Source organism: Cricetulus griseus (assembly GCF_003668045.3).
Source record: "Cricetulus griseus strain 17A/GY chromosome 1 unlocalized genomic scaffold, alternate assembly CriGri-PICRH-1.0 chr1_1, whole genome shotgun sequence".
Lineage (NCBI taxonomy): Eukaryota > Metazoa > Chordata > Mammalia > Rodentia > Cricetidae > Cricetulus > Cricetulus griseus.
The window spans coordinates 12,023,671-12,043,845 of record NW_023276807.1 but is presented as its reverse complement, the minus strand read 5'-3'; the positions used below and the strand labels follow the sequence as shown (position 1 = coordinate 12,043,845).

The 20,175-nt window shown below is 39.8% G+C and overlaps 1 protein-coding gene across 3 annotated transcripts in view; it reads right to left on the bottom strand.

Moving 5' to 3' along the window:
* Uggt1 (UDP-glucose glycoprotein glucosyltransferase 1) overlaps nucleotides 1-20,175 on the bottom strand; it is a 118,162-nt gene that overhangs the window by 16,284 nt on the left and 81,703 nt on the right. For all 3 annotated transcript variants that reach the window (XM_027386884.2, XM_027386883.2, XM_027386882.2), the window contains 11 exons: nucleotides 18,735-18,830; nucleotides 15,378-15,480; nucleotides 14,199-14,278; nucleotides 13,215-13,404; nucleotides 11,304-11,462; nucleotides 10,572-10,657; nucleotides 8,799-8,883; nucleotides 6,597-6,685; nucleotides 5,973-6,074; nucleotides 4,737-4,821; nucleotides 3,625-3,807 (listed from right to left, as the gene is read on the bottom strand). In XM_027386884.2, the coding sequence (XP_027242685.1) occupies nucleotides 3,625-3,807; nucleotides 4,737-4,821; nucleotides 5,973-6,074; nucleotides 6,597-6,685; nucleotides 8,799-8,883; nucleotides 10,572-10,657; nucleotides 11,304-11,462; nucleotides 13,215-13,404; nucleotides 14,199-14,278; nucleotides 15,378-15,480; nucleotides 18,735-18,830 (1,258 nt within the window). The remainder of the gene's footprint in view (nucleotides 1-3,624; nucleotides 3,808-4,736; nucleotides 4,822-5,972; nucleotides 6,075-6,596; nucleotides 6,686-8,798; nucleotides 8,884-10,571; nucleotides 10,658-11,303; nucleotides 11,463-13,214; nucleotides 13,405-14,198; nucleotides 14,279-15,377; nucleotides 15,481-18,734; nucleotides 18,831-20,175) is intronic.

The window sequence follows — 20,175 nt, the reverse complement described above, 5'->3', positions numbered from 1 at the left end:
CTGAAGTCAAGGAAGTCAATCCAAGACATGAAAATTGAACTGGGAGAGGGTAAGAAGGAAACAGGGGAGACAGGAGGGAGAAAAGGAAAGAAATGCTGAAGAAGAACCAAACTGAAATGATGCTGGAAATGAAAAATTCGGTTAGCCAAATTAAAAGCTCACAAATAGAATGGATCATGTGGAAAACAGAGTATCAGGGCCGAAAGACAAGGCAGGAATAAATCATGCAGTAAAGGTCAATGATAAATGGTTGGGGAAGGGAGAGGGTACAGTAAGAGAGATTTGGGACACCATGGAAAGACCAAAAGACAAAATCTTCTTTAATTATAGGCACAGAAGAAGCAGGATACCACACCAAAAGCACAGACAATATTTTTAATACAACCATAGAAGAAAATTACCCAAATCTAGAGAAAAGGATGCCCATCAAGGTACGAGAAGACTACAAAATTCCAAATTGGACAGGATCAGAAAAGAAACTCCCAACATATTATAGCTAAAATACTAAAAACACAAAATAAACTCAAAGCTTCAAGAGAGAAAGGTCACATCATCTATAAAGACAGAACCATCAGAATAGGACCTGGTCATGCAACAGAAACACTTAACGCCAAAAGAAAAGATGTAGCCCAAGGTCTAAAAGAACACAACTGCCAACAAAGACTACTATACCCAGCAAAACTATCTACTAAAATTGAAGGACAGTGGGATAGAGAGAGAGAGCTTAGTGGTTAAGAGCACTGGATATTCATCTGCAGGACCCAGGTTTGAATCCTGACTCTCACATGGCAGCTCACAACTGTCTGTAACTCAGGTTCCAGTGGATTCTCTGAAGAACTAATACCAATACTATTCAAGTTGTTCCATAAAAAAGTCTTTTGAGCTCTTTATATGAAGCCAGTATTACCCTGACACCAAAACCAGATAAAGACAATACACAGCAATAACAACAACAACAAATTACAGGCCAATCTCCTTAGACATAGCTGTAAAATTCCATAATAAAATCTCCTTAAACATAGACACAAAAATCAGTAAGAAAATTCTTACAGAATTCAACATTACATTAAAAATATCATTCATTGTGACCAAGTTTGCTTTATTTCAGTGAATGAAGGAGTGGTTCAATACATGTAAATCAATAAATTTCATCACATTAATCAACTAGAGGACAAAAATCATGTTTCTCTCAATCATCACAGAAAAAGTCACTGATAAAAATCCAAGATCCTTTCATGATAAAAGTCAAGGAGAGTCTAGGGATGGTGGGCTCATATCTTAATATAATAAAAACTATATATAAAACCAACCTGAAGCCAATCTCATACTAAATGGAGAAAAACTCAAAGCATTCTCCCTAAGATCAGGAACAAGACAAGGAACGACTTCTACTTAATACAGTACTTGAAGTCTTAGCTTGAACAATTAATTTGATAAGAGAAGTAAATAAAAGAAATAGAAATAGAAAAAGTCACAGTATCCCATTTTGAAGATAGTATTTTAAAAATAACAGATGCTAAAGATTCCAAGAAAGTCTTAGAACTGATAAATACTTTCAGCAAAGTGGCAGAATACAAAATCAACATAAAAAAATCAGTAACCTTCCTATATTACAATAGCAGATGGAAAAAGAAACCAGGGAGATCACAGTTACAAGTGAACAAATATAGTAACAACAAAAACCATCTGGGAATAAACCTAACCAAGTAAGCAAGAGACCTTTACAATGAAAATGTATAGACAATAAAGAAAGAAACTGAGGAAGACAGAAAGCTACCTCATGCATATGGATTAGAGGAATTGTTATTGTGAAAATGACCATCTATTAAAAGGTAGTCAACACACTCAAGTGCAATTCCAATAAAAATCCCAAGTCCATTCATTCCTCATAGATTGAAAAAACATCCAAGATGATTTATACAGAGGCACAAAAGACCAAGGATAGCCAAAGCAATCCTACTCAAACACAGGAGCTATCACTATATCTGGTTTCAAATTATACTAGGAATAAAAACAGCAGGGACTGGCACAAAAGCAGACACACAGATTGATGGAGCAGATAAAAGTCCATACAACTTCTGATTTTTGAAAAAGTATAAAAAAATACACACTAGAGAAAAGACAACATCTTCAACAAATGGTATTGGGAAAACTGGAATTCAAAATGAAACTAGATGCTTATCTCTCTCTCTCTCTGCACAAACTAAACCCCAATTGGTCAATAACCTCAACATAAGACCTGATACTCTGAAGCTGCTAGACAAGAAAGTAGGGAGCACACTTCACCTTACAGGCGCAGGGCAGGGCTTTCTGAACAAGACTCCTTAGCACAGAAAATAAAGTACTCAATCAACAAATGGCTCTCAGAAATGAAAAGCTTGTGTACAAAAAAAGCAACTGTGAAGTGAGTGTAATGGGAGAAAACTTTTTGCCACTAGTGAAATAGAGGCACAACTGTTATAGGATAACTAGTGGCTTTCTGACTAGATTTGAGGCTTGCTCCACAAGAGGGAATTTCATACCTAGTATTGTAATCATGGCCAAAATTCAGAATTAGGGAAGCCATAGGCCCTAGAGCAGAACCTGCTATTGTTATTTTCAGGAATAGTGATGCTCTCAGGGTAACTTGTAAATATTCATGTTAAAACCCATAGTTAGTGCTGCAGCTGCCCTGTCAGAGAAGCTTCCTTGTGCAGTGTGCAGCAGAGAAATAAATAACTGGTCAATAACTGGTCAAAGTGATGAGAATAAGAGACTGATTGCTCAATGCTGAACAGAATACCTATATCATAAATAAATAAATAAATAAATAAATAAATAAATAAATAAAAGCCAGGCGGTGGTGGCACACGCCTTTAATCCCAGCACTCGGGAGGCAGAGGCAGGCAGATCTCTGTGAGTTTGAGACCAGCCTGGTCTACAAGAGCTAGTTCCAGGACAGCCTCCAAAGCCGCAGAGAAACCCTGCCTTGAAAAACAAAACAAAACAAACAAACAAAAAAGAATATCTATGTCAACTTCCCCATCTCTCAAGGCTTAGTGAGCACTGAGGACGATGAGAGACAAAGGACATAGAGACTGAGGATGGGGAATAGTGCTGTGAATGCTGTCTGTACCGGGCATGGTTATCATACTCATAAACTCATAGTAGCTGTGGCTACCTGCACAAGACCTAGACAAGATCAAGCCAGTCAAAATGCAGATGGATGGGGTAGATAATATGTAGGCTCTATCTCTTACTGAGGCATTACTGGCATTGAGTAGATGCTGAGAGGAGAGAATCATTCTTTTTTTAGGATATGGCTACTGGTAGGTTTCCCAAACTATACCCATGCACCTATGGGCTGCACTAACAGGACACAGTGAGTTATTTATGCAGGGTATATATGATCACATGACCACATTTTATTATATACATGCATGAAGGAAAAAAATTTAAAGGGAGATGAGCTGATGAAACTTAAATTTAAAAAGTGATAACATTTGGGTGATTTCTTTCATATTTCTGAAATACTAATGCAAAATAGACAGGTACATTTTCATATCTGAAAAACAGTATTTAAAAAGAAAAAGGAAACCTGACCTATTTAACATAGACCATCAATACCTGGTGTTCAGAGCTTACCTGATCAGCATCTACAAACAGGAACTTGTCAACCACCAGCGGGAAAAGCACGTCCAGGAAGAGGATTTTGTAGCCCCAGATGATCCGCTGCTTCTCTGTCTGCTGATGAAGCCACCGCGGCCATTTGTACTGAACAAGCTCATACTGGAAGTTGTATTTGCTGGCCATGTAAGGTATAAACTCCTATTTTTAGACACAGGAAACAATAATCATCCACTAGAGTTAAGAAAACTGATTCCTTAATGTAAGGTAACCACTATTATTACAGTACCACTAAAACATTTCCACTAATACAAGGTCTAGTAAGAACTTCGGTCTTAGTCCACTTGACTCACAGAAGAGCACATATAAACTCTCGGTCAATCCTCATTTCTTGATGTCTTCTAGTTTATAACTCTATGTGTGGGTGTTTAAGACACATAAGCTCTGCGTTCATTTATCTAAATTTGATTTCAGCAAAACACTTTTGAGCTTGACAGTAAGACCTCCAAGCTAAGTCTAACCCAGGGTATTACATGATAGAGCCACAACTCTTCAATTTCCTGACATTAACAAGCAAGTCTTCTGTACCTTCAGGAGGTCAGAAGTAACTACTCATCCAAGATGAATCACCACTAAATATAAAGCTGATTTTTGAATACCACAGGCAGGGGGAAGTAAGAGGCAAGAAAATCAGTCCAAGCCAATACAAGTTAAGCAGGAGACTGCTTGAGTGTGGTTTTCCTTTGGCGCAGAGGAACCATCCCCCTCTATACCTTACAAATGAGAAAATTAATCATTCTCAAAACACACCATCACTGTGCTTCTTAAACTAAGGCAAGACATGCATGCTTCCAAAGAAAGGGTTGTTATTTTGCTAAAACATTGTCTCTTAGAAAAGATAAAGACTCTTCTCCTATATTATCCAGCTTCAAACAGGACACAATTTTGGGTTTGGTCTTATAAAAACTATTACCCCAAATAGAGAAACTTGGAAGAAAAAATACCAATATAAAAACAGACAATGACATTAGGGTATCCTAATAAAAGGTACAGATAAAACAAAAGTAAAAAGAGCATGTTACTGTGTAAACATTCCTTTAACAAGGTTTTCCTTTTCCCCATGCACAAACCTTAAATGTGGGGGACAAATAATTCTTCAAGAACCAGAATTTCACAGGAGTTTTGGTATTCTTCAGCACTGAGAGCATCATTATGCTGCCAAACAAAACAGATAATGATTTTCCAATGTTTTTAACCTAAGAACTTTAAGCAAAAAAAAAAAAAAAAAAAAAATCACAAGACTGACAGCAGCGCTAACTCGTGGTTCAATTAGGCAAAGAGACCTTCACCAATGAGAAAGCAACACATTGTACAATAAAGATGTCACTAAATGAGAGAAACAAGGCTTTCCCTATGAGTATATTCCAAACAGATAGAGGCAAATGCTAATTATACTATGTGCATAATTGAGCCAGCTCATGAACTGGAGGTTGCAGTCATGACTATATCATTCTCCAGACCCCTGTGCTCAGGCACAGCAACATCTGGTACTGAGCAAACAGCGGGTAAATGCACCGTCTTTGTCAGCCTGGACACAGAGCCTTGAGAGAAAGGAGACAAGGAAGCGGGACGGGAAACCAGAGGGCACAGGCTCAGGATTCCCAGGCCAAGAAATGCAATTGAGTTATGACCACTGTTGTTATTTTATTTAGCTATCTACTGGAAAAAGAAGAACTAGAAATTACCCAGCTGATACTATTTTTATTTCCTATGCCAGCTTTATAATGAAAACTAAGTAAAAACAGCTCTGAAATTGGCCCAATGACCTTCAAGTAATGTGTCTTCAACACTGAGCTCCAAGACACAGTGACAAACTGATCCTGAGACCCTTCCCCTCTGATAACCATATCAACAATTTCAAGCAATGCCTGTTCTGCTTTCAGCTGCATGACCTAGGCAAACCCCTTCCATTTCTAGTCTCAGTTTTTCAAGCAAGGGTGTTCTCACATAGAACTAAGATCTAGTTCTAAAGCCGCGTGGGTCTGTAGAAGATGACCAAGTGTTACACAGTTATGGTCTAGTCTATGTCAATTCCCTAGTTTCTGGTTTAAGCAATATTTATGGTCAAGGGACCAACTGTCTATAAGGTGTGCATAGGATACTGAAGGTCTACAGCCTTGTAATATCCACACAGATGCTAACTTCATGGAGTGAACCAGATCAAAACAAATAGAACTGTATGTGGCAAGCTATCCATAGTCCTACGTGTACTTCATATAGATTCACACAGTACAGGGAGCAAAACCTTTCTCACAAAATAAGAATACTATATCAAATTCATTTACATACAAATGATAAAGACTAACCGAAGAAATCTTTCATAGAGATGACCAGATGCAACAGAGAAAATATTGATTATGTCATCTTTTTCTTGCTTCACTTCCTCAGTCTTCTGTCCTGAAAAGCCCCTGTAACAACAGAATTAAAAACAGAACCACTTACAATGCTGGGCAGGCACACCCTTTCAGGATAGGAAAGAGACAGCATCTTTATCTTCCTGCTCTACGGGTAAGACGTGGTGGAAACAACATGCAAAGACGCTGGGAGGGAACACAGGAACAAGGCCGTCTTACAAGGTAATAAGGATGCGCATCACAAGGCACCATATCATTTCACAATAAATGGAACACAAGCTGCTCCAAAGAATGCAATCTGTCCCATGGGAGAACAATGACTGTCACCTCTCCCAGGATTGGGTCCCACCCATCAAGAGTGAAAAGTGTGCAGCAGAAGTAAGCTATGTGGAAGAATACTTCCCCTCTCTGAATCAAATGGCAAACATTCCTCTTCTCTAATCAAAGGGGGACAATCTAGTTGCATGAAGCAGAAGGTCAGAAGCCCCCCAAAATTGCCATACTCAGAAGGATGCATGGCATACATCTGCCAGTTTTTCCTTTAAAATATTAACCCTTTTCATTATACCAATTTACCATTTGAATGAATCCCAAAATCCGGATTCGTTCTCATTTGTTCCATCACTCAACAAGTCTTCATTAACCATGTCTGCTTTCTTCTGAACCTGCAATTGTATATGACAGATCTTATTTCTCCTAGTAGGTCTGATAGGCACAAACCTGCCTTGCACTGGATGCACATGGAGTATTGTCAACAGGAAACAACTAACCAATTCTCCTATTCTAAAACCCCATGCAGACTCTCAATATCCAATGGAAGTAAGTGTATCAGAATGCCCATGTTAAAGCCTTCAGGGAGGAGCTAGCAATCTCTTTGAATTGAATGGTAATCAAGCTCAGTTCATACAATGAGTCAAAGACCAAATTCAGCTGCATAGAAACGCAGAGTAAGTAAACCCAGAAGAATATTTCTTCTAGCTAACAACTACTAGGGAAGAATTCGGCCTTCAGGAGCTGTTGAGAGAGGCATGTTGTACCAGAGCCCATTTTCAGGACTCATTCCACAAAGGATTCTCTACAGCAGCCTTCTCTCTGTTCAGCCATGGAATGGCTAACTTTAGGTTTTACCATGTACAATAGTTTTACTTCAAGACAAAGAACTTCAAAATGTTGAGGAAAGATAGCAACAAAAGACAGTAAATAAAATTACCAGTTGTTTGTATTTTGTTTGTTTTAGGAGACAGGGTCTCATATCACCCACAGTGGCCTCAAATTCTCTATGCAGTACAGGCTGACAGTGAATTCCTGATCATCCTGCCTCCAACTCCCTAAGAACTGGGATTACAGATGTGTACCACCATGCCTATAATAACTATAATCTTACAGTTGAGTTGCCACTGGAATTTCCCAGTCCTGTGAGAATAAAACAATCAATAACTGATGGGGGCTGTCCTTCTGTATATACGTTTCTCTTATTGGTTGATGAATAAAACACTGATTGGCCAGTAGCCAGGCAGGAAGTATAGGCAGAGCTACCAGACAAGGAGAATTCTGGGGAGATGACAGGGAGAGAAGCCGCCAGGGAGAGACACCATGTTGCTACTGGCAATGTAGGATGCCTGGGCATTCTCCAGTAAGATAAAGCCATGTAGAAATACATAGATTAATAGTAATGGGTTAATAATTAAGAGAGAGCTAGCCAGTAAGAAGCCTAAGTCATCAGCCAAACAGTTTATAATTAATATAAGCCTCTGTGTGTTTACTTAGGACTAAACAGCTGCAAGACCAGGTGGGACAGAAACTCATCTTCAAATAACATTATGAATTGTGGGTATAAAAATGTCAAAGCCAGGGCTGGAGAGATGGCTCAGTGGCTCAGAGTACATACTCCTCTTCCAGAGGACCTGAGTTCAGTTCTCAGCACCCACACTGGGTAGCTCACAACTATCTGTAACTCCAGCTCCAAAGGATATCAATGCTCTCTTGATATCCTTTACATGTGCCTATACATGTGCAGCACACAGTCATACAAACACATTTACATACATAAAAACAAATAAAAATTTTAAAAACTAGCAAAGCTGGCCCAGGCAAGATGGTAGATGCCTTTAACCCTAGCACTTGGGAGGCAGTCAGATATATTAGTGAGTTCAAGGCCAGTCTGGTATATACACACTAAGTCCTAGGCCAATCAGGGCTACACAGTGGGACCCTGTCTGAAAAAGAATAGGGGGCAGGGACAAAAATCTCTGAGGACATTTTGTGTGAAATGGGACTAGCAGTGCTCTATGAAATCACAATCTCTTGGCTGAAGAAAACTAGAAGCTTGTCTTCACAAAGACATTTTCCTTAAGCAGCATCCCTAAAACAACAACAAAAAACCCTCCAAATGGAATACCAGACTGACTTCAAAATGTAGTTTGTCCACCTCTATTTGTTGGGAAACATCCCAAGCCCCTAGTGGATGCATAAAATCACAGACAATAGAGAACCCTGAATATATACTATAGCTTTGCTCATACTATTTATGATAAAGCTTAATCACAACAAGAGCTAAGAGTAAAATGGAACATTAAAACAATATTTTAATACACTAATGTGAATTTTAATAGCCCTCCTGGAAACAGTCACACAGGTGTCAGTATCTTCAGACAGTGCCTGACTGTGATCACTGAACCTTGCCACAGGAGGGACGGCTGTCTATATTTTTCTGGCAGTGACTTAATGAGGGCTATTTACCAACTATAAACAGTGGCTCCCAAGGCAGAGCAAACTTACCTTCACTTTGATGATCTTGCTTTTGAAGTTATTGAGGATGACAACAACTTCATTTGCATCAGGAGGAGAATCTGTGCCATCATGGCTTAGAGAAAAAAGCAAGACAGAATACAAATCACAATCCCCAAATGCAGTAAATACCCAGACAACTGCTGTGTTTGTCCGACAGTTCCTAAAAGAAGCACCTCTATGGGACAAAGAAGTGTTCATGGAAATCTCCATCTCTAGGCTAAGTGGGTTGACTTCCTTCCTGAATCCTCCTTCAGGCAAACAGTGACAGGTACAGGGTACACACATGACGGATTGTCAACAATTGTGTATGTTCATAGGTCTGAGCACTCAGGCTCATTGCTGGAGCCACTTCTACCTTTTAATTGGAACAGCTATGTAAAGAAATCTACTCTTGGCTGAATGCTGTGACTCACACCTCTAACTCCACTAGGAAGTAGCATGGAGATCAATTTGAGATCAAAGCCAGCCTGGGCTATAGTGTAAGAAAAAACAAGAACAGCAATCCATTCTTGCCTTCTGCCGGGAGACAACACAATCAGGCAAGAGTAGAGCACAGACTCAACTCTGTGTCTCTGGTAGAAAGTCCACAGCACAACCAGCTCTGTTTGTAGGCACAGGAGCAGAGGAAGAAAATTTTAAGCACTCTTTTCCTACTAATATTTTCCAGTCACCAAATATCAGGAAGTCACTGTGTTTGCTGTCATTCTGCAGACAGCAAGGTTCTCAGGCAAAAGGAGGGGAGAAAGCCGAAGTACAGAAGACTCCAGAGACAGGGACTATCCTCTTGGGAGGCACAGGAACCCAAGGTAGCAGGAAGAGGATGGCAATATAACCCTGGGCAAAGAGGAAGATGGACAAGGGCATATAGAAGAAAGAGAATTCAGAAACATAACTTTGTGAAACCTTACCTAGAAAATCACTTCATCCGAGAAAAGCCTACTATTTATAATAGGGACATTTTACAGTACAAAACTCTCATAGGTACTGAAGAAGAGAACTGCACCAAGCTGGTATGGTAGCACATGCCTATAGTCTCGGCTACTCAGGAGACTAAGGCAGAAGAAGGTTCACTTGAGCCCAGATCAAGCCTGGGCAAGAGAGCAAAACTTCTGCATCAAAACCAAGAACACTAATCCCATACTGCTTTTCCATGTTCAGATAAACTCTGATGAAAACCATTCCCTAAATAAACTGACACAGAACTTAGGACTGATTTAAACTGTGTTAAACAGAATAAGAGACCACAACTTTTAAAATGGTGTTTGTGTGTTTGTTCTGTAACTAGTGGGTGCAGTGAATTTTAAGCTAATTTCCACCACTGACAGTTATGTTCTAGGAGTATATCTATAAAACCCCAGCCCAAGGACCAAGACTGACAGTCAGATTTCATGGTCCAAATTTGCATGTTCTGTGTTCAAGGTTCCATCAATGTACTGAACATGGCCAACCCCACTTAAATTTCCAAAAGTCAAATACACCAAGTACACAAAGATGCTGCCTGCTGTCCGAATCACAGGGAAAGACTTAACTTCATTCTGATACAGTTTTGACAAAGGGGAACCAGTGGAGAACAAACTTCACCATAACCCGCATTTATACCTCTTATTATCCAATTCACCTCTAAAAATTCACTTCTGTACTGGAAGCTTGGTTTTGTTCCATATGACTATATATTAAATTCATGATGCCTGAGGGAAGGCCAGATAACACCCAATTAAAGTGGAATCTCTTTTAAAATGCAAATGGTCCACTTAATCCTACCTGTAGATTCTATAAATATCATCAGAGCGCCCCTTCCTCAGTCTGAGAATCCAGGCTCCCGGGTTGGCTTTAAGCTGAAAATATCCCTAGGACACAAACAAAGTAAAATTTCAGTTCTCTTTAAAACTTCAAAATGTTGTTTCTGATGGATATTTACTTTTTCTTTTGAAGTGTCAGGTGTGTGTGTCTGTGTCTGTGTGTGTCTGTGTGTCTGTGTGTCAGTGTCTGTGTGTGTATATCTACCTATCTACCTACATAACTTTCTTTCTATTGGGGGCTGGGGGGCTGGGCGGGTTATACTGGGTATTGTACCCAGGGTCTTGCTGTCATGATAATTTAAAAAAATTAAAAGATAGTTAACAAATCAGGGAAAAGTAAAGCAAAACAAAATAAAAACAAATAAGCAAGCTAAAAACCAAATAGTTGTAGGAGAACAGAGACAGTGAAGGCAAGCAGTCTGCTTCTGTGCTCCCTGAGGGAAAGTATGACAGGGGAGTGTGCTGGGAGCTTACAGTGAAAAGAGGGTTAGCAGAGCTCTACAGTGCATTTGGTTGTTTGGCTGGCATATAAATGGACTCCCCAAGCTTAACTGAACCACTGACTTTTCAATGACTACATTTAGTCCATAGATAATTCTTATTTCACTCCATAGTTCAGAATGTTAACTGTTCTGTCATAAATTCTAGTGTCTAAATTATCATGACTGAAGCATATGATAAACTGGTTATTTACCAGATTGGCCATCACAATCGTGTCCACAATTGTTGGGTTGGCTGAAGTTCCTAAAGTGAACTGTAGTCCTCGAGGGGGCTGGCCTGTGGTGATGTCATAGCAATGACCTTCTAATAACAGGTATTCCAGTTCATACTCAGCAGTCACTACATTGTCCACCTGAAAAGTCAAAATTAAACCACCTGAATATTACACATGCGTACTCAAAATGCAATCTGCAGGGGTCAAGGGGATAGTTGAGTGGATAAAAGCAGTTGCTATCGAAGCTGATGACTTAAGCTTGATCCCTGGATTTTACATGGTAGAAGGTGATCTGATGTCCACAGTTGTTCCTTGACATCTATGGGCACAGCATGGCACAAATCCCATAAAAAAAAAAAAAAGCTCAAACAAAAAAAAATTAAATAATACACCTTTTGTGACTTTAAGAAAAGGCAAAAACATGGTTTTGGAAAGTAGATCATTCACTGATTGTGGTGGGGGTAGGAGGTAATCTACAAAGGGAGAGCAAAGGGAGTCTTGGAATAAAATGTTCTGCATCTTGATTGAAATAGTGGCTAATAACTATAATTATAAAAACTTGATTGAAGAAAGAAGAAAAGATAATAAAGTCATTCCAAAAATATAGATGAGAGGATAAGATCCTCCACATTGTTGTGAAAAGCCCTAAATAAAGAAAAAGAATTTACATATTATGGTATGGACGGGGATAGCTCATACACAATAACCACAGCAACATCCTCCTAAGAGCCAACAATAGAAACAATCCAGTGTTCATATGCTATTTCCAAATAATGCAATACTATCTGGCAATCAAAATAAAGTACTGATAGTTATCATCACATGCATGAACCTTGGAATACAATTGTCAAATGAAAAAAGTCAGTTACTAAAGACCTCTTGTTGACTAACTACTCAGCCCCAATGTCAGATTAGGAAGGCTCAGAGAAACGGAAGTCAGTGACTGCCAGCAGGAAGAATGGGTAGCAGGAAGAATGGGTAAGTGTTAATGAGTTCTGTGGCGATTACTCTTCACTGACAATTTGACTAGACTTGGAAGCATATTTCTGGGCATGTGCAAGGACCTTTCCAGAAGGCTCAATTTAGGAGGAAGACCCACACTAAATGGGCTGGGATCCTGAAATGAGTAAGGGGCTTGAGAAATGGCTCAGTGCTGCTCTCCCAGAGATCCTGAGTTCAATTCCCAGAAACCACATGGTGGCTTACAAACATCTGTAATGAGATCTAGTGCCCTCTTCTGGCCTGCATGGGTACTTGCAGACAGAACACTATAATCGAAGGAAGGCAGGCAGGCAGGCAGGCAGGCAGGCAGGCAGGCAGGCAGGCAGGCAGGCAGAACTGAATTCTCTGTTCTCTGGTTGGTGCCACAGACCACACCACTTCCACTGTACATCTTCCCCTCGGGCCTTTCATCTATCTACCATGGTGGATGGTTGGGAAAAGACTCCGAGAAACCACGGGACAGAGATCTTATAGGGCAGCTTAAGGGGAGTGTCTAGGGGTATGCACAGGCTCAGGATTGGTGTGCCTCCAGACTTGGAGGACTTGCCCTGTGTTGATTGGTCAACTGGTTGTTATGGCCCATAGGCCCTCCCAGGGCGGTTACTATGCTCTGCACGTCATTGCTGTGCACCTGATGGACTCCATTCTTATGAGCCAAAATAAATCGCCCCTCTCTTACCTGGCTCCCCGTCGTGTGTTTGGATGCAACAACAAGAAAAGTAACTAATACAGACATGGAGCTGATTATGAGGGCAACAAACGCCAACTAAACAGAGATAGCAAGGACAGCAGCACCAGTCTATGCACAAGCCCAAACTTACGATGTGACACTGAATTATAAACGGGCTTTATATGTGACTCAGTATTCTGAAACAATGGCAGTCTTACCTCTTCTAGATAAATATTATCAAGATCATACGGTGTTCTGACAGATTCTACCATCCAACTCTCAGGTGTGTTCAAATTCAAAGTGAACAGGGGAGACTGTGGCATATCCAGAAACTTTGCTATTGGTCCCTTCGCAAAGCTGTTGTCTGCGGTAAAAGAAATCTCTGGTTCTAAGACATAACGATAAAAGCTGAAATGAAAATAGGAGTGTTAGGCTTTCTTGATGCAATCACAAAGGTCCACACAGTTTAACAAAAAACTAGATTTGGACAGTATCCTTCCAGATCAGGACATGAATAGGCAAAACCATCCTTTGGTCTAGTGATGCTTCTCAAGGTTGTTATAGAGTCAAGAGAAGAGAGAGAGGGAAGAATGCAGAAGACCACCCCTTCAGACGTGTGGTTCTCCTCTTCAAGGAGAACATATTTTTTCTTAAAATCTGAGCCCATGGTGCTTGTGCTCTCATGCCAGCACTGAAAACATTACATGTAATAACTTAATATAAAGTTAATAGTGAAGCTGGGGCTCTTCATTCTTTGCAAAATTGTTGGGATCCATTTAGAAACTAACTAGAACTCTGTCCCTCATCGAGGAAGACATTTCCCATAGCCAGAGCATGCACTAAGTACCACTATCACTGGACACTCCTAACACAAATAGCCATCCCACAAACAAGCCTATCCACTTCCCCAGGATGGATGAGAATGAGTACAGTAAGCTTCCCACATGTGGCTATGAATGGCTACAGTTCTTTTAAAGTGAGATGCCACTGTGCAAGTATCTTGGATTAGTGCCATCTAAATGCATCCAAGCCCACACTATGTTCTCAGAATGTCTAACTAGAGCAAATATGTGACATAATTCAACAATCAGTAGACGTCCATCAAATAACATCCGCCTACCAGCCCACCTGATTTGTCAGCATTTAGTACTAACTTTTAGATTTGGTACCACACAAAAAAGGTTCCTTAAATGGCATTTTACCTTTTTAAAGGCATGTCAGAAAGCTTAGATTGGCAATTCATAAATACTCTTAGATTCATGTTTATCAGCTGAGTCAAGACCTAAAAAGGCAAATCAGATGACAAAATATTTAAGTTTTCTCCTCACAAACATTTCACAATTAGTTAGGAAACAAAACATTTTTAACATCTCAAGAAGATAGAGATAACACCTGTCATTACACCTGCACTGGAGAAGTTGTGAAAATCAGAGCTCCAAAGCAGAGTCTACCATACATACTTCAGGCACAGTCCCAAAAAGGGGCGGGGGAGTGATGCAATGGCTCAGTAAGTAAAGGCGCTTGCTGCCAAGCCTTACAACCCAAGTTTGATCCCTGAGACCCAAATGACAGAAGGTAAGAATTGACGTTTTGTCTGTCTGTCTGTTGTAACAGTCTTGGATGTTCTGAAACTCTCTGTAGACCAAGCTGGCCTCAAACTCTCAGAGATGCATCTGGCCCTGCCTCCCAAGTGTTGGGATTAAAGGCATGCGCTACCATACCCAGCAAGAACTGACTTTTTCATAATGCCCTCTGATGTCTACCTATGTACCATGACATGTGCAAACAGACAGACACACGGACTGACTGAATCAACGAACATTTTTGTTTTGTTTTGTTTTTTCATAAAGGCTATTGCAGATCACTTTTCCTCACACAAAGTATAGCACTCAGTTGTGAGAAAACACCAGATAAATGAATATTTAGCTACAAAGGAAAACATAACAGCTCATTGCTTCAGTTCACATTAAAAAGCATGAAAAGACATATGTATTAACACCTACAGAAGAGTAGGTGATCACACTATCCTAAAAAATCCCAGCTAGGGCTAGAGATATACCTCATTTGGCAGAGTGCCCACATAGCACATATAAGGCTCCATGTTCAGGCCCTAGAATGCACACATGCACACACACACACTTAAATGAAATGTTAGGGTGTTGTATTAGCTAGCATTTTAAACATACATCAAAGTATAGCATCTTATACATATCTAAAAGATATGATACAATTAACAAGGAAAATGAGCATCTATTAAACTTATGAAACTATATTGTCCAACTCCTCTAAAAGATGTCTCAGGGACAAAGGAAGTACCCAGAAAATCATAGGGCCTATGACTACTTCATTAAAGATAAGAACCACCTCCACAGCAGCCCTACCAAGAGCAAGGGGGCGAGTCTCTGTGCTTCTCTTGTGACAGGATCAACAACAGCCACCACATCATAGTATGTGTCCCCTTCATTGGGCTTCAGTTTAATTGCACTGAAAAAAAAAAAAAAATCAAAAGAACAAAACATTAGCACAGAGATAACAGGAAACCAAGTTGGGGGGGGGGGTGATGGGGATACCAGTATGATGTATCAACATTTCAAAAACATGCAGATCAGAACCAACAGGCTAGAATGGCGATCAACTATGAGACTAAAGCTATAGAAGGAGCTATACCTAAGTGAAGCTTGTGATTGGTCCTTGTATGAGGCCTGTGATTGGTGGGACTAAGAGCTAAGGAGCACAAACATGCCAAATCCTGGTTCTGGAGATATAAGCATAGTCTAAAGAGATCTCTCCTCTCCCCACCACTAGCATTGCAGCAGCATGCCCCAGGAAAAGCTCTTACAAATGAAAACGCAAAGAGAAGAAAAGCAGTGGCTCTCAAAGGGTTAAGACTTACTTCACCCAGTTGTCTAAAATCATTTATTGCTTTGTTCGATCTGATCAAAGTTTTAGTCAAGAACATTTTTGCAACCTATGCTAAGAGTACAACACAAAGCAGAATACAACCAGCAAACCACATAGCAATGGTTTAGTTGCTGCTGGTGGTTATTTCAAATGTTATATGCTTTGGAAATAACTATTACTTCAATATATAAGACAGCTATTTTTCTGTAGCTATTCTCTAAAAACCACCCCCATGAGTGCTCACAACCATCCCTAACTCCAGTTCTAGGGGATCCAATGTCTTTTTCTGCTCTCCGTGGATACTGTATGCACATGGGCATACAGGTTTACACATGGACAAATCACCCATATACAAAAAATTAAATTAATTTTAAAAAATCACTCCTGTGTTCTATAACAAGAAAAGGAGGCAAGAAATAATAGTCACAGGAGAATGGCACAATACAAATCAATAACACCATGTACTTGATGTACTGGTAAGAGAAAACTCTAGAATGAAGCCAAATATGACAGAAGATCACACATTCCCATTGGGTGAATAGAGCAAATACCAAGAAAACTGTGCCCTCCCAAATTATGTTCACTGGAATCACTAGGGAATCTTGCTAAGAGGCAGTACTGATACAATAGGTCTACGCTAGGGCCAAAATCATTCAGCAGGATCCCAGACAATACCCTGTTGCCGATGGTCTGAGACCCACACTAAGGGCACACAGAATTGATAGCATAGTCATTTTTGTTTGTTTGTTTTTCAAGACAGGGTTTCACTGTGTAAGCCCTGTCTGTTCTGGAACTTACTCTGTAGAGCAGGCTGGCTTGAACTGGGAGAGCTATCTGCCTCTGCCTCCTGAGTGCTGGGATTAAAGGCATGCACCACCACCTCGCAGCTGCACAGTCATTTTTATTTGCAGCAGAAATGATAACTAGGGCTGGAGAGATAGATGGCTCAGAAGTTAAGAGCACTGGCTGCTCTTCCAAAAGTCCTGAGTTCAATTCCCAGCAACCACATGGTGGCTCACAACCATACATAATGAGATTTAGTGCCCTCTTCTGTAGCGCAGGCAGACATGCAGGCAGAACACTGTATACACAATAAAGGAATAAATCTTTAAAAAGAAATGATAACTATTTTTATGTAATAATTAAATGGAATTTGAGTAAAGCAAGTTTCAGCATATTGAAAAATTAGAAACAAAGAATCCACATGATGACCTGAATGGATAAAATCTTAATAAAATAGGAATGAGAAATTTTGATTTACATGTATCAAATACTTGGCTCACACAACAACAGTGAAAATTTATATTGTATCATAACAGAATTTGTATCTAGGGCAATTTCATAGAGAAAAAGATGTTCTAGAGAGGGCTCAGGCTTCACTGAGGACCTGCTATCTTGGCTACAAAAGGCAGATGGGACAGCAGATCAGTCACTGTTTCCCATGCTAGTAACTAGTTCTTTCTTACAGAGCGCAGTGCTGAGAAGAGAAGAGCAGCATGTGCACAGCTGCCAGCGGCAAAATACCAGAAGGGTTATCCTGGGCCACAGAGGCCTCTGCCTACAAGTGACGTGAGAAATTAGAAGGCAGCTGACGATGTAGCTTAGCAGCAGATGACTGCTTAGCATGCACAGGCCCTAGATAAGAGAGCAGGGTAGGGGAAGGAGAGGGAAAGACGAAGAAAGAAAGCAATCATAAATGAGGAGACATGGACTTGGAGAGATAGCTCAGCAGTTAAGAATGCACACTGCTTTTGAAGAGGACCTCAGTTTGGTTCCCAGACTCTATATCAGGTATCTCACAACCACCTACAACTCGAGCTCCAGGAGGAATCCAACAGCCTGAGGTCTCCACAGGCACCTGCACACATGTGGACACAGTCACACAGACACATAATCAAACATAATAAAAGTAAAACTTTTAAATGAGGAGACTGACAGCTGATGTTTTGAGTTCTCTGGTCTTAAAGGAGTAACCTACACTGCGGGGTTGCAAAGACAATCTGCCTGGGCTCTTTAAAAAAGTCAATGCCACAAAAGAAAAGGGGGGAGGGGTGGGCAGAGAACTCTTTTAGATTAAAGGAGATTCCAGAGCTATGAATAACTTTAATGTGTGGTCTGGAACATGAGAGAAATCTGAACAGAGATTAAGTATTAGCATTACTGGATGAAGGTCACATTTCTCAGTACTGTGGATCAAGTCTCCACATACTGAACACTTTAGACATATCATGTCAGCAATACACTTTCAAATGCACATATGCACACTGCACACACAGATGGGAAATACCAAATAAGGCACAGCAATAACTGTGAATATAGTTACAAACACATAGTTATTCTGTGCAAGTCTTGCACCTTCATCCATGTTTAAAACTTCAAAACAATAAACTGAAGAATAAAAAGGCAGAGACATCTTCATATCCTAAATACATTTTTATTTATTGGAAACATTGGGGTTTTTATAATAATAATAATAACAAGAGACAAGTATTTAATTAATATTTAAGCAATCAAGTTACTCCTGAATAACAGGAAATTATAGTTGTTCTATTTCATTAATTGCTATTTTCATTAAAAGGATATATTCAGAATTACTTCAAGTTTATTTAGAAATACCAACTTCCACGAAATTGAATTTTATATATGAAACTTCATTTTATATGTGGACACTAGCAAGCAAAGAAAACCACACACTAAACTTCTCATTTCTCTAATAACATTTAAGGTTTCTAAAACCTTATATGGAAAAACAAAGAATGTGAGACAAAAAAAAAAAAAAAAAAAGCCTATGAGTTTAATATTCAGGAATGTGCATAAATTCAACATTAATTCCATACCTGTGTTTGTCTTCAAAGAACTGGTAGTCAATTCTTGCCTCTCCTTTGGGTTGTGCTGACAGGAGAGAATCCACCTTCATTACCAAGTCACTTGCCCTAAAAGATGGAGTTATAGCATCACTATATCTGCAGATTTTCTAATTATTGCTGAACACCATCAGCCCAAACACAGACTTAATGCCAACAAGGTGGTTTAAAAGAGGGGGTAGGTAAAATGGAGGTTTTGTTTGTTTGTTTGTTTGTTTGTTTGTTTCACTTTATTTTATGTCTGTTAACACAGTAAAGAACCTCAGAGGCACCAAAATGGATCAATGTTGCACTAAGGGATGAAAACATAGAGTCATGCCTTTGGTACTGAGTTCACGCCCCTATTAAAAAGGAATTTTTAATTAGATTTATTTATTTGTGTGCATGTGTGTGTTCTCACATGTTATGGTGTCAGACAACAACTCAAGGAGTTGGTTATCTCTTTCCACCATATGGATCCCCGGAATCAAACTGAGGTTGTCTTATTCACTGAATCATCTTACTGGCCTGCTAAACCCTTCTAAGCTGATTTATAACCAAAGGAGATCTTGAACTATATATGTCATGAGCCTAAAGAAGCCAAACTTGAATACAACACCCCAAGAAAGCCATTCAAAAGAACAGCTGTGATAGACTTCAACTATAACCAAGTTTCTGAAAGCAATGATTGTAACAGGGGACCACCCCAAAACACAGTGACCCTGGAGATACTCAAAGTGTGCTGCATCAGGGAAGTGCTTCACAAGCCACACAGGGAACCACTCAAAACCACTGAGGCAGGAAGAAACCACTTTACCTCAGTCTCAGCACTGAGCCAGACAAAAAGGAATTTTTCTCGGTTTGGGGAAGTAGCTCATTGGCAGAAAACTTTCCTAGCGTATATGAGGGTCTAGGTTCCAACATCCACAGCAACACACACACACACACACACACACACACACACACACACACACACACACACACACACCCCTGTATCACATGACAAAGGGGCTACTTTGGCAGCTATCAAAGACAACACATCACTAAAAGATGTGGTGTGACAGTAATGAAAAAGATGAAGGAAAAAAGAGAGACCTTTAATGTCTTTATATCCTCCAACTATGAATCAACTGGCATTATTCAAAGGGTAAAAGGTCAACCAAGGGAATGGGGAAAATATTTTCAAATCACAGATCTGATAGGGAACTGACATCTAGAATAAAAGGAATGCCCACAATTAACAAAACCAAAAACCCAGATTTAAAATGATGAAAAGACTAGAATTCGGCATGCATTTTCTCCCCAACAAAATGAAACTGAAGGAGACAAAAGAGCCGGTGACAGTCTCTACATGTGCATCCGATAAAAAGCAGACTTGGCTCTCTGCTTCCACATGTGTTTGAACTTTTCCAGATTCAGAATGGAGAGAAATCAT